Source organism: Platichthys flesus, chromosome 11 (genome assembly GCF_949316205.1).
Source record: "Platichthys flesus chromosome 11, fPlaFle2.1, whole genome shotgun sequence".
Lineage (NCBI taxonomy): Eukaryota > Metazoa > Chordata > Actinopteri > Pleuronectiformes > Pleuronectidae > Platichthys > Platichthys flesus.
In genome coordinates this window covers 15,211,180-15,225,372 of record NC_084955.1, presented here as the reverse complement: position 1 = coordinate 15,225,372, position 14,193 = coordinate 15,211,180, and the positions used below count along the sequence as shown (strand labels likewise).

Below are 14,193 nucleotides of genomic sequence, written 5' to 3'. Positions count from 1 at the left end.
AATTCTATTTCTGGTTATGGGGCTCGATGTCTGACTTGGATAGTGAAGCTATTATGCATATCTGAAAGTTGAGTCACGGTTCCTCTATACTGTTATGAAGCAAAACTAAAAATCTCCTAATGTCCACCACCGTTAATTTATTAATCTGCGGCCATATTCACCACCATTTATGTGTTGAAACAAGGAAACAAAAAGTGGAAGAGACCAAAATGAACTTTAATTAATCTTGTTAATGATGAGAATTCACAAGTAAGTTTTTGTTGAAAAATACTGCTAATGAGAGAGCACGTCAGACAACATCACACTCCAAACTTTAAGATTCTTGCAAAAACAAATTGCAATACATTGGACGTATGTTTCATTTAAGGCTCCAGGTTCAGCTGATGCATTTTTCAACTGCAAAGAGTCTGTTCCGAGTTGGTGAGCTAGCAGCTACAATTAGCGATCATAGAGCTCCTTCATCTCCTTCAGGATCTTAATGCTCTCGCTGTATCTTAATTGGTTCTTATTGGAACACTCCTTCCATCTGACAAAAAAACAAGACGTCAGTTAAAGTTGCTCCAGATATTTGGATGTTTCAGTTTTTGCTAAAACAAAGCTTGCACACACTGAAATGGATTTTAATAACATGCATACTTTTGTCTTATCTTCTTCCAACGCTCCATGTGGTCACATATGAGAGATCCTGGTACAGGAACTGACAATGCTAACTGTGGAAACAGAAACCATTTAGATGTTGTTAGTTATAACTCATTATGTTTGTGAACGTTATGTAATAACAGATGTGTGTAATCTAAATTTCACAAGTCAAGTAAAACAGCATTAATAATTTTCATGCACATATTAGACACCACCTTGGAAACACTGGGTTTTTCGGTATGAGGGATCCTGAGATTGACTGGTTCACCGGAGGTGCTGATTGGACAGGAGGTTGGAGGGGGGAGTCTGGTCACAATCTGACCATTGATCATGTCTGACACCTGAAAAAAGACATTTGAAAGACGGAATACAGTAACAGACTACAAACCACATCACAATATTATTTAGACTGTACCTTTACCTATGCCACTATCTACTAGTGTTAGATTTCATCACATAAACGTTTTTTATTTTAACCATTTATAGTTTATGAATTCACACCATGTCTGAAAACAAATATAAAGATTTAAAAACTTGAATTCCTAGCCAAATGTCCTCCCTCTGCTCTGAGAGATCTTTAGGTTCAGATGATGCCTAGAACATTTCAGATTGAATTTATGAATAAAACTGTGTGGTCTCACCTCCTCCTCTACCATGCTGTGTGGGGGGCTTGGGTAAGCGGCCGGCTCTCGAACAGATGGATTATTTCTCATCCAGGCACGGCAGATAGGATACAGTGGGGTGCTGGTGTTGAACTGAGCCAGATCCACACTGCGATCAAACAACTTTATAATGTAAGCATCTAGAAAATAGAGAAAGACAAAAAAAGAGAGAAAAGGGTTAGAAATTGTCGAATTTATTAAAAGACAAATGTCACACAGTAACTGAAGGAAAGGACAAATGCTACAGCAGAACTTTCTGTTGTATTATTTTGTAGGATTTGCACTAAGTTACTTTGTTTATGCTGATTGCTCTCTGGTAAGCCCTCCTCCATCTCTTTTCGCTTCTTCCGCCGGTGCTGTGGAAATCGAGCTGAGGGTCTGAAAATAAAAGGCAAAACATAGATGGAAATTTCATAACATGTGCTGAAAAAGTCTCTGCTTCTGGTACATTTTCAATCATCTTGGTAAGGTGATTTAAATAGATGTAAATCATTGAAAGAACAACAGTAGACAGTGAAATGTGATTTTACAGCAACTTTTACAAAAATGAGGTCAGCTCCATTTTCAATGAGCACACTTGCCTTTTTCCAGAAGACGATGGAGACAAATCCCTGGTGAGAGCAAGCAGAACTTAAGAAAACAGATCTTTATGCTCTCATGTAGATTTGACACATATTAAGTTTATCATTGTTTGTATGAAACTGTGCAGCGCAAATACAAATAATTGATCCTTACTTGCTTAAAGAGTCTGCTGAAGTTTTCCCCGTCTCCCCCTCATTTTGATCCCTGTACAAGATACAAAGATATGGGTTTAACTGTAATGCAATCACAATGAAACATTTAAGATATAAATAACAACAACAATAGGTCTAACCTTTCATTTTCGCTCTTCTCAACCAGCCTATTCAACAGAGCATCCAATCTGGTGCGTGCACCGGCCCCCTCCGCATCTACAGAACAGTGAAACATGGAAATAAACAACTTCAAAAATAATAAGTGAATTTTATTTCACGAACCTCACATTACCTTCATGCATTTGAATAGTGAGAATAGTGACGTTATGTGATTTAAAGAGGTTTCAAACACACTAAGATGGTGACACATGACTCACTGTGGGTTGTTTTGAAACGTTTCGGGGGGGGCTCTTACCTGGCCGTTCAGTCTTGATCTTGACGTGGTGCATTGTCTCCACCTTCTAGACGGAGGTATTCAACACGGTAATGATAGAAAAACAACTACGTCTACAGCCAGACGTTCACGACCGGGACCCACACGGTGTCTGACGCGACTCAGCAGACCCAACGTAAGACAGTGACAGCCAATTGTTTGCTACCAGCTAGCTAGCGGCTGTTGTGCGCTAGCAGTATCTATTGTATAACGTCAACGCAAAATCACAAACTTAATCCACGTATTGTTGCGGTTAGCTGGATGATGGTTAGCCCTTTTCTGTTTCCATACATTCACTTGAAACACACTGTGGAAACTTTGTTTTGATGCTAGCTCGGAGTGTTGCAGCTGCTAGCTCTAATCACCGATGCTAACTTAGCTTATTTTGAGGAAAGCGTAGTAGTGACAGACTTTCCTCTTCCGCGCGCTGCCGCTCTCCTATTAGGTGATTGGCTCCTGTGCCGTGACCACCTGCGACGTGATTGGGTACATGTCTTGTCCATCATCTTGAAGTCGGCGTCTATTGGCTGGTTCCCTTGCTGTAAGTAACGATTGCCGTAAAGAGTGAAGCTTTGTTTTGGATTCCTCGATAATGTTTAATTAACACTAATAGCAAAGCAACTGTGTGTTCAATGACAAAGTAAGAAGAGCAGGAAGGATCTATTTTTAAAATAACAGCGGTTAAAGCCTCAGTTAGAATCTCACGAGGAACCGTGTGGCGCCGGCGTTTGGTTCCATGGTAACTTTGTTTTGTGGACGAACCAAATCATGTAACGTACTCAAAATGCTTCCGGATGATGTGGACATCTTTCTGTTTTATATTCAAGTGAGACGTAAGTAATTCAGGTGCTCAGACGTGCGGATGCAGCTATATAATCTGGTGCCAGAGAGAGCTGAGGTTCAACCAGAAGTAAACACAGAAACAACCTCTGTTATGAACCACCCGTGACTGTCAGACATGAAGTCCAGGTAAGATCTGCACAAATCATTTTTTTTTTAAAATCACTCTAAATCATGAAATCTGTTTAAGAACTGAGGGCAACATTTTTAAATCACTAATTCATAGTTACAGTTGGTCACATGTGTTGTTTTTTGCAGTGGAGCTCTGTTCACAAGGCAGAATCCCTTCCAACCAGTCCCCAGAGAGGGGAAGGTCCACTACCACCCATCCTGCAACCAGGCCCTGTCTAAAAAGGAGAAAAAGACAGTATGATCCTTACACATTGTTACGAGACGCTTCCAATTCCAGTGTTTCTTTCCCTAACTCCATCATTTTTTGATGTTCTCCTGCAGGCTTTGAGTCCTGTACGTTCAACCCGGCGATCCAGTCCACAAATACACACCCCAAACCTAGTGAACCATCAGCCATCTGACAAATATAATCACCGTTTGGCTGCCAAAGACAGGCAACCTTACTTTTCAGAATCCTGGCCCTCTTCTTCTCCTGCTAGCACTGCAGCCCCATCTGACATGGAGAGATTCAAACCCGCTGCTAGAGGAGGGACATCCAAAGTTCCCTCTGCGCTCGGAGTTCAGAAGGATTCAGTGCTGGCAAAGTATGCTTGAGTTTCACTGAGTTAAAAGCAAACAATCAAACATAGTCTTTTGTTATCTTCTTATATAGAGCTGGAACTTTTAACATTGAATTAATGCATGATGTAAGACTTATATTTGACTCCGAGTGATCACCTCTGCCTTTTTGCTCCTTCAGATACGTAGACCGTTTTCGCCATGGTCAGCCACAGAGTCGAGAGGAGCGCCAGCAGGAGCAGCTGTCTCTCTGGTGGATGTCACCCTCATCTTTACCGCCCAATTCAACGCCAACTAAAAGAGCAGAAAAAGGTGTATTTTCCATATATATTTATATTTTAATGTATGGGTTATTGGCTGATACCAGCTCCTAAACGCGGATGTTAGCGACAACCTTTCTTACAAAATCTTTCTGTGTAATCTCTTCCTCTGAGCAGATCAGGTCATCCAGCCTCTGAGAGAAGATCATGTGTCTGACATTTTCAGTCCAGCTGGACAGCGTCGTCATATCAGAACCTCTTCTCCATGCAAAGGTTCTCTAAGTGTAAGTGTTCTAGGAAAGAGACACAATATAACCTGCTATTCTATTGACGTGCTTAGTTGTGAGAAATGTTTCTTTAAAAAGTTGAAAAGTTTAAATTCTGTCATATTTCTTTCTCTTTACGTATGCTGTAATGATATAGTATTGGGTCTCCACTCTGTCCTGGTTTAAACCAGGCTCATGTGCAAGAGAGAGACCTTATTCCAGCGACGTGTGCATATAAATATTTGCATTTCAGCACCATGCCACATATCCATTTGGAAACCTCTGTGTTTACTAGATTCCTTGGAAGCCATCTTTTATGCAACCTTGTTTGATACATTTATGGTTCTTTCACTTTTCTAATTAGTGAACGATTGATTATAAACGAACATTGGGATATCAATAGCAACATAAGGTTGTGTAATGTGCTTGATTTTATTTTTTTATTCAGCCTGTTAACACAAATGTCACAAATTTGATTGATACAGTTTTATTCCTTCAACAATTATTGTGAATGCTCTTAATCTTATAAAGTCAGTGGTTTTTTCTGTACCCCCAGATTTTTTCAGACACTTCCCAGGGTGAATTTGAAGATTCAGAGATACTTCAAATTCAAGACAGGGCCGGCAGACTCCTGCTGAGAGGGCATGAAGACCAGTGAGTAACATTAATGATAAGTTACTTAATTCCCTGAACTGTAAGTCACCTGTTATCTGTCTAACAGGGAATGCAGTCTGAGTGATGGATCTGTCCCTGTCAGCTCAGAGGGCCTCGGCTGCTCAGATTTCTCTTCTCCTGTCAGGATAGATGAGCCGGTGCGAAGACCTTTGATTCCAGGTTCTATTACATCTACCACTGGTGAGGAAACTTTTTTTTGAGAATTGATATTTTAAACTGCTGTTGTGTCAGTGTTGTTTAATGTGTTGATTAATATTTACAGCGATGATCAGCTCATACTCAAATCAAGCCGTTGGCTCCCAAACATCTTGCATTCCCTCTTTGAGGCCCCCCACACGCCCGGAAGAGGACATCTTGTTCCAGTGGCGTTTAAGGAGAAAGATGGAGCAGGCCAGGGAGGGGCCTCAGTCCCTGCAGCACTCCAGTCATCATGGTTCCAGGGTAAACTGGCTTGCTTCCAGTTTACGCCATCCCTCAGCTGGTGAACATACGTACAAGGTTGGAGATATTATATTTATTCCGCTTGGTTTAATATTTATTTCAGATTTACAAATTATTTCAACATCTTCTTTTCTGCATCTTCCACAGCACCAACAACATTCTCAACTTCCTGAATTCTCTCAGAAAGATTCTCATCCTCTCATCACTGCTCCCCTGCCAGAAGCCAAAGAAGTCCTCACAACGTTTCCCACAGCTTCAGGTCCACCTCCCTCCCCTGCGTTTGTTGTCTCTGGCTCTTCTGTGTCTCATCAGCAGACTCTTTCCCATGTTCCCGCCCACATGCATCTACTCTGCGATATCTTGCCCTGTCCAATTCAGTCATCTCACGTGGGCGCACAACAAAACATTTCACAGAGGACGGATGAATTCCACACCAAAGTTGTCAGTAAAAAGACCCAAGTCCCTGATAACCAAACAGATAACTTCACTGAAGAGCCTATTCGTGAACGTTTATCCTCCTTGAATGCCTCATCTGGAGATGAAGAAGAGTTGCCTCTTCACAATAAAAGCTCTGAGATTAACAAGAAAGCTCAGACAAAAGAGTCAGAGAGGAGGAGGACAGCAGCGTCCATCCGAAGGCAAAATAAATCAACAAGGTGACGTGTTGAAAGATGCACACAGCATTCAATATTCAAGCCTAAATGCTTAATCTAGATTCATTGCAGATGTGCTGTGGCCAAGGAACATGCCGATGTCCCGAGCTCCTCACAGCGGAGTTCTTCACAGCGGAGACTTCCCAAAAAGGTAATGCCTTTGGTTGAGCTGCAGCAACAGGAGCGGAGCCAGAGGTTTTCCGCTGGGAGCTGCGCTGGTGAACATGCACCACCACCTTCTCCAGTTCACAGGGCCTTAGGAAAGGTCAGCACATGCAAAGTCTTCCTTGCTTCCACTTAACTTGTTTTGTTTTATGTTCTCTGTGTAGATTCACTAATTCAATCGTCCTAAATCAGTTGGGCTGTCAGCTTTGGCCTGAATATTATACCTTAATAACTTGCAAAGCAGAATATCTGATGTTCACTTTGGTTGTGCTCAATATGCAGCAGATTATGACTGATTTATAAATCTTAGATCTAATAAAGACACTTGTTTCACTTTTTCAATCCAAGAAACACATTCTTGTTGTTTTGTGTGTTGACTTCAGGAGATTTTTCAACTATGTTTGACCGACAAAAATTATTTTACTAAAATGCATTAACAGCAGGTCTTTAAAGGTGTTTCCATCGCTCTGCAAACCTAGTATTGATTTTTTTGTCCTCATATAACTTTGGTCATTAACCAGTAGGGTGTTCTCATTTGGCTCTGACAGGTAGTTTCAGAAGTCCTCTTTCCTACGATGGATTCATCAACCGCCCGAGGGTCTCCTGATTCTCCTCCTTCTCCTCCTTTCACCTCTCCTGCTCCTGCACGATGCGCAGTTCCTCTGTGCAACACGCAGAACTCTGTGGAGGTCATTTCACAGCTGCTGCAAGACGCTGAAGGTGAGCTTCCGGCAGCACAGGGCACCAACCTTGTAGTTAATTGTGGGGGAAATACTCAGACCTATCAATAGATTCCATTCCCCGCATTCCACAACCCCTTAGGTCAGAACACCTCAAACTGTCTATATTTTTTGTTGCGTATGCTGCTTGAAATTTGTGGTATTAATAAGCACATACTGCTTTTGAGGTCATAATAACTTTTGCTGCTCATGACCTTCATTAGCATTTTTTTCCCATTGTTACAGATTCCGATGAAAAGGAGTTTAAAGACGACACTTTATTACAAGTCCTTCGGAAACAAAGAAAATGGGTGAAAGAGCAAATCAGGTAAAATATAAACGTAATCATTGAGCTGTTCAAATTGTCGTAATTCATGTAAATTCTCATCACTCAGTTAATTTTATTGGAATAGTTTAAACATGTCGCCTATAAATTGCTGTATTATTCTACTATATTTTTTGCTTTTTAGTGAAGTGGAATCTTTGCTGACGGAATTCCCGGACAAGCAACAAGTTAAATCAACATCATCCAGAGGCACATGACACAGACACTTTTTTTAATTTTTATAAAAGAAATAAAGTTTATTTGTTCTTTCCACATTAAAGATTTTGGAGATACATAAATTCGCAACATTAATTACAATACAGTGAATTTTTTTACAAAAGTTGCTCAAAAAGAAGCAGCAGCTTTATACGTGGACACGGAATATTTACAGAGACTGGTTCCTTCAAACATAATGTAAGATGGGTGAGTAATAACAGAGCGGTATATACAAACCTTTGAGAGCAGGGAATATTTAAACCATGCCAAGAACAGATCAAATGTATCTTTTGGCACATGTTGAGTGTTGCTAGGACTGAAGGAGCCTGAAGTTATTTCTGTTTGTGCCTCTGCGCTCATAAAGTCTTCTGTTGCATTTATTATCATTAATCCTGGTGATGGTGGAGGGATTTGACTGTGTGGTAATAATGGGATTAGGTCGGGGATGTGGAGTTCTCAGTCTGCATCATGGGTGCAGATATGATCAGGACGCCCTCGGGAGAGACCGCCGACTCCAGAGCCATGGTGTCCACTCCCTTTGGGATCCGGTAGCGGCGGTTAAACTGGCGGGTAGTAAACCCAGGGCCGTCCTTCTAAGAGAAATATGAGTTTAGTCTATAATGCACATCAGAGCTGATGTGAACAAACAAACTCCAAAAAATGCCAACCTTTCTTTCTTCGTGCTTCCCCTGAACCTCAACAAAGTCCCCGATCACTTTGACCATTAGGTCCTCTGGGTTGAAGTGCTTTACATCAACTTGAACTGTAAATCCAGTGCCGTCACAGTTCACCTGAGAAAATCAGTTAAAAATACTCTGTGTTACTACATAGACATACAATGACTAAGTGCAGCAAGTAGCAAACAGAAAGTTCCATTTTCCACATTTGCCCTTCATAGACATCTCTATTGTTTGAGTGTGGAAGTTCATTCTTAGCTTTGGAAACAGTTGTTTTTTCAGGGCATTCAATTGCATCATGGAATCATTATGGGCTGAAGAAGACTGTAGATGCAGTATTAGTATTAGTATTCTCAGCCTATTGAAATTGTTAATAATGGTTATAAGTTTTTAACTTTTCATTCTGTTCTACTGATCCAACATAAATACAATCAGCTTTGTCTTTTCAAAACAACTTACCTCTGCCGAGCTGGTATTATCAGCCTCTGGAATCAGTAATTTCTGGGACCAGTTATGTTGTCCATAAGCCCCGTTCAGCCGAGGAATGAGAGGTGGTAAAACCTTCTCCCATGGGATGCCCCCAGCTGGCAGACTGGGTGGCAGGACGAAGTCCATTTCTAATCAGTAGAAATTTAGAAAAAGAAGAGTTGACTTGACACCAGCTGAAGCCACAACTTTGTCAGACAACACGGCCCACAGCACTAACCTCTTCTTGAATTCCCTGACCAAAGCAGTGCTGCAAAGGAAAAGGACAGCCCCCTGTTCAACACCTGCTTGTATTTAGTCCTGAAAGAGATATGTGTTCCAGTGATGAGCTGCTGCGTCCGTCTGTCTGGCTGCGTGCTCCTCTCCCTCCGGGTGCTGCTGGTGACTGACTGTTGTTGTGGCGTCTGTGTGTATTTTATACCAGAGTTGCATAATGAGCTTGGAATCCGTAGTGGGGCACCTTGCTTCTGTTATGTTCAGGGCGAATGCGTATACCCTTGGGTGTTCAGGCAGGGCCTTATAGGAGGGTATTGTTTGGGCTGTGGTGCAGCTGTTGCGGGCTTAAGGCATTTAACATGTTTATAAACTATTATCAATGATGTAGCCTGCAGTTTATGCCAGGGGTCGATGGGAATAGACCATTGTATCAAGTTGTGTCGCTGTTGTGTCGTGTGTCAGACATGTTGTGCAACTAAATGCTTAAGGCTGGACGTCAAGGAAGGTCTCGCCAAAAATAAGTTCAAAAGACGGTGTTGTTGACCCTCGTGAGCCGACACCAGACAGACGGTGACAGCAGGGGCGTCAAACACATGGCAGAGCACATGTGCTACCAATAAACCACTTTCACCTCATCACTCATTCTCACAGCAGGGGAGAAGCAGTCACATCTTTTTAAATAAGACAACATAGCTCCATGTAAAATAATATTCCACTATAAGTAAAGTATTAAAAGAAATCTACTTTGAAGTGTCACAATGTCCTGTTCAGCCGTGGAATGAGAGGTGGTAGAACCTTCTCTCATGGGATACCCCCAGCTGGCAGACTGGGTGGCAGGACGAAATCCCTTTTCCATTCCGAAGAAATTTAGAAAAAGAAGAGTTGACTGGTTACCAGCTGCGCTACTGCATATCCATTTGTGTTTTTTTCTTATTACTTATGTGTTGATGCATATATTTATTCTAAGTGGAGCTATTTGATATACATTATGATGAGTATTTGAATCTTTAACAATCCGTAAGAAATAGGAAAGGAAGTTAAATTACGTACATAAAAAATGTGGTTGCTACCACTTCTCTCTGAGAATACACAATGGCCATGAAAGGACTCCGGATTCCTGAATCAACTCCCTATAAATTAATTTTATTGGGTGACTCCTTGTATCATGAAAATCCCTCTACGTGCCGACACATCCTGTTCTTGGCACACACAGGTGAAGTCAGCAGTTATGTACAGAGGGCACATGTTCCCTCTGCTAGTAATGTGGAACCTGTCACTTAAGCTTTGACTTCGGGTGACTAAAAATGGCCCTGATTATGTTATGAGTCATATACGATGATAGGGAAGTGGGGACATTTGAAGGGATCAAGCTATTGGGTTTCACAACAGGCGCCGGCGATTGTCGGAGCCCTCTGTAACAATGCTAAATATTAGGAGTACATATATATATAGAGAAATAGCTCACTGATAAGTCATCAAACAGTCTAGAGGGTCTAGAGGGATACTGATATTCCAACACAAGTATGGATGGATTTCTGACTTTTCACTGAGTAAAACACTGACTTGGAAGTTTTTATTCACCATTCATAGACAAGTAAAAATTGTTTTGGGTGCACAATCACATACAAACAATAACAAAAAAACAATGTTAACGTGAAGAAAAAAAAAAAAGTTGAATCAATTGTTGATTATCCTGAACAAACCTCAATGCACATCCAGTTTTGTCATAAGATACTGTACATGACAGTGGACACTGTCTGCTATACAAGATTAATTAGCCTACTCTAAAAACGTTATTGGTTTCCTAGGCTAACACAAAAAAAGAAAGTCCTACAGCATTTATCTTTTGAAGACATGAAGACTCTTAACGTGTTATGTAGCTGTTGAATTTTGCTCCAGACAAATCACCCAAAGATTTCACTGAAGATTTTGTTTTGGTCCATTACAGTGGTTCATTCGTTACTTTCAAAAGACCTATTGTCAAGAAGGATCTTAGGGAATGCCCAGTGGAATTGTAAAGGAGAGGTAATCTCCCACTGCCCCCCACTCTGCTCTGTAGTGCTGGAAGATGGAAATCCATGTGGTGAGTACTGCTACCCAAAACAGCAACCCCAGCCCTGACCGCTTCACATCTAGATGAGAAATACACAAAATATGATTACATCACTGAATAGCAGAAATCATTCACAAAATCATTTTTATATTATATGACTGTCTAAACCTTTGTTTTAAAAGATACAGTGAGTACAATTGCAAATAAACTACTTGATGACGTACAACACGAGTGGCACAGGTGGACCTGGGGAAGTAATAGAAAATTCTAACCACCAATTTCTACCTGAATTGCTGTTTTGAACAGTTAATGTCCTACTCAAAAGTAAAGATGAGCAAAGTGGGTCAAACTAAATTAGGTATAGTTCACACTGAAGTTTGTTTGTCAGTCAATCAACAATTTATAATGAAGATTTAAAAAAAGGACAAATTAAAAATTACAACAAAAAAAAACACAAAACTGTGGCAAATTAGTTTATTATTGTCTCTGACAAAAACCTATAGTTAAATAGGAGTGTATGGGTGTATTAAGAAAATAGATGCATCACAAATGCATTCCCCAGCCTTATGAAGAAGCATTTAATCAACTTGTTTAAACTAAAAAAAGGTTTTATAATAACACTTCGTAACTGTTGCTGCAGATTTCTCTGGATGTGTTTTATTAAATAAGTATGAGTAAAGCAGGGGTTTGTAAAGATGACACTTACATGTTTTTATCTGGAGTTGTTCAGTGTAGGTTGGTTTCACAAAGGCCTCCCGAAAGAACCAAACAACATTGACCAGCCAGAGGAACGGGAGGAACGCAAAGCCAGCTGGAGGAAATAAAAAAACATCACCTCAGTCAACACTACTACAAGTATATTTTTACAAATCCATATTAATTTAAAAAAAGGTCCCAGTCACTGGAGCTACACTGATAGCTCATCCTCCCCTTCACTACGAGCTGAGGTGCAGTTGAATATAAATAATGAAATGATCCCGACATGATTAATTATCTACTACTCTCACCTAGGTAGTATTTTCTGCAGAGGCCGAGCTTCTCCTCATTGGGCAGTCGCTCCAGGTTCATCGTGGATTTCTCTGGTTCCTGCTGGAGAAAGAAAAACAAGTTCCAATGCAGAAATATAAAAAGACAAACTTTAGTGAAAAAGGAGGTGGTGGTGGTGATGGTCTAGATTAAGACACGGTTGTCTACTGAGCAGGGCAATTCTTCAGCTAAGTCCTTTCAAACTCTTTAAACGATGAAGCGGCCCTCTGGTGCCTGCTGACCCAGTTTCCATCGTCAGATGACTGGATGTTTAAACTCAGGGAATGTTAGCATCTCGATAGCTTAGCAGGCGACAGTTACAAAGAGCTGTGGGCAGTAAATTACATCGGTCTTCAGATTATAGGCGGCGCCGTCTTTATAATATGTCTAAGGGGCGAGTATAATGTGCGGCAATGTGGTGATTTACCTGATGTTTAAAAGCCAAACAGTGTGACGATGGTCGCCAGTAAACCACATAAGAAAAATCAACACTTCCTCCTTCTTTGCTCCAGGGACAGACTGATTCTTCTTCGCCTTTTCTCTTTGTTCTTTGTCGGGTAAGTGCATGCTAACGTGCGCTGCCTACCGCCACCTAGTGTACCGGAGTGGGAGAATTGGACTTCATGTGCTTTTATATAAATACAAAATGATTTACAGAGTTATAAATTCAACTAAATTAAAGTTGAGATTACCTCAATTTTTCTCATGTATTCTTCTTTACTCTGCAGTGCATACCAGACTTTACACATGCTTTTTCACATTAATTTGGAAATAGTTCATTAACCAGTGTTGTGCAAGTTCACACCTCTCATGAACTAGTTCAGAGTTCAGTTGATACAAGTAAACATGAATAGTTCACGTTCATAATTCACCATTTAAATTCTGAACGAGTTCATAGTTCAGTTCATTTTATTTTATAGTTCATTTAATGAGAGACATATCTTGTTAAAGAAAACCGTATCCATCACTATCCCTTGCCTTAACTGTCGGAATCTTCATCAGACAGAGTGTAAAAATCCCTCAGATAATATTAAGGTGCATCGGATCTCGGACGTAGTTGCTGAGTCTGCGTCTCTGCTTTCTCTTGCCATCTGTGTATGAGACCGAGAGCTGTAGTGTTGCAGGTATGGCCTGCCCCTTTAAGGAAAGTTTGTAGGTGTTGTGGGAAAAGACGTTAAAAGTGTGTGTATAACGAGAAGTGACGGACCACCTAGAGGTGATGCCAGTGTTGCCCCTGCGGTGTATCCGAGAAATGAAGTGGCCGCATTCCAAGTAAAGAAACATCTCCTCCTCCTTATTCACGGAACGGTCCGGATGACTGGTTACCGGACACACAGCGAGCCAAGATAACCAGTGACAGGGGGAGCTCCTGGTACAGGCAACATAGGTGACTGATTTATCATGACGTGACACATGCAATGTAAAACAATGCATTAACGTCACACCATCATCCTCTAACCCCGGGGACGCACCGGAGCTAGAAGCGCTGCGAATAGCGGTCTGCCTGCTTCCCTCGCCCATATTAAATACTTGGACTGTTCGCATCAGCTCCGTAGTGCCGGGAAGAACCGGGAAGCGCCGCGACCACATACACAGGCACATATCTCCTGTGGGGTTGGCGGCTACAGGCTTGCATAGGTGAAGACCAGTATCAATTACCCCTGAACCAGCGCGGAGAAATTAAAAATGATGATGATTATGATTGGATATTAAATTAAATTAAATTAAAAAAAAAAAAAAAAAAAATGCGCGCACATCCTGCGCAGACGCACATGGCGCACATCCTGCGCAGAAGCCCGTTGGGCACATCCTGCGCAGAACCGAACTGCGCACATCCTGCACAGAAGTCCACTGCGCAGGCTTTACTTTTATATTTTTGCCTTTTAGATACTGGATGACTAACATACTTTAAAACCTATTGTTAGAGAATAACCCAGTACTTGCCAACCTTGTCTCCGGACGCCTTACAAGAGTCACAGTCTGCTGTGATGTTCTGAGGCTGCCTCTGCTTGGTTTG

At 41.3% G+C, this 14,193-nt stretch overlaps 4 protein-coding genes across 7 annotated transcripts; 1 reads left to right on the top strand and 3 right to left on the bottom strand.

The window, feature by feature from the left end:
- Positions 1-197: 197 nt before the first annotated feature.
- On the bottom strand, positions 198-2,883 carry lin37 (lin-37 DREAM MuvB core complex component). Its single transcript, XM_062398685.1, has 9 exons — positions 2,451-2,883; positions 2,176-2,251; positions 2,037-2,087; positions 1,883-1,912; positions 1,594-1,679; positions 1,281-1,441; positions 855-980; positions 637-710; positions 198-526 (listed from the first exon to the last, which is right to left on the bottom strand). The coding sequence occupies exons 1-9, from the start codon at positions 2,482-2,484 to the stop codon at positions 439-441; spliced, it is 726 nt and encodes a 241-aa protein (XP_062254669.1). The 5' UTR covers positions 2,485-2,883; the 3' UTR covers positions 198-438.
- A 125-nt stretch (positions 2,884-3,008) lies between these two features.
- On the top strand, positions 3,009-7,783 carry proser3 (proline and serine rich 3). Of its 2 annotated transcripts, XM_062398672.1 has the most exons (14): positions 3,009-3,207; positions 3,296-3,437; positions 3,567-3,675; positions 3,762-4,024; positions 4,180-4,310; positions 4,436-4,542; positions 5,081-5,178; positions 5,246-5,379; positions 5,462-5,697; positions 5,788-6,296; positions 6,366-6,558; positions 7,007-7,178; positions 7,424-7,505; positions 7,648-7,783. In XM_062398672.1, exons 2-14 carry the CDS (start codon positions 3,427-3,429, stop codon positions 7,718-7,720), a joined length of 2,118 nt encoding a protein of 705 aa, XP_062254656.1. In that variant the 5' UTR covers positions 3,009-3,207; positions 3,296-3,426; the 3' UTR covers positions 7,721-7,783. The 2 variants fall into 2 exon arrangements, with proteins under 2 accessions (XP_062254656.1, XP_062254657.1); XM_062398673.1 differs by having other exon boundaries at positions 3,009-3,437.
- Positions 7,720-9,346, bottom strand: hspb6 (heat shock protein, alpha-crystallin-related, b6). Of its 2 annotated transcripts, none has more exons than XM_062398687.1 (4): positions 9,102-9,346; positions 8,855-9,012; positions 8,387-8,509; positions 7,720-8,308 (listed from the first exon to the last, which is right to left on the bottom strand). In XM_062398687.1, the coding sequence occupies exons 2-4, from the start codon at positions 9,008-9,010 to the stop codon at positions 8,153-8,155; spliced, it is 435 nt and encodes a 144-aa protein (XP_062254671.1). In that variant the 5' UTR covers positions 9,011-9,012; positions 9,102-9,346; the 3' UTR covers positions 7,720-8,152. The 2 variants fall into 2 exon arrangements, with proteins under 2 accessions (XP_062254671.1, XP_062254670.1); XM_062398686.1 differs by having other exon boundaries at positions 7,720-8,311; positions 9,102-9,332.
- A 1,310-nt stretch (positions 9,347-10,656) lies between these two features.
- psenen (presenilin enhancer, gamma-secretase subunit) lies at positions 10,657-12,738 on the bottom strand. 2 transcript variants are annotated; one of them, XM_062398670.1, is made up of 4 exons: positions 12,604-12,738; positions 12,158-12,239; positions 11,857-11,961; positions 10,657-11,229 (listed from the first exon to the last, which is right to left on the bottom strand). In XM_062398670.1, exons 2-4 carry the CDS (start codon positions 12,216-12,218, stop codon positions 11,090-11,092), a joined length of 306 nt encoding a protein of 101 aa, XP_062254654.1. In that variant the 5' UTR covers positions 12,219-12,239; positions 12,604-12,738; the 3' UTR covers positions 10,657-11,089. The 2 variants fall into 2 exon arrangements, with proteins under 2 accessions (XP_062254654.1, XP_062254655.1); XM_062398671.1 differs by having other exon boundaries at positions 12,158-12,236; positions 12,604-12,722.
- Between the last annotated feature and the right edge of the window lie 1,455 nt (positions 12,739-14,193).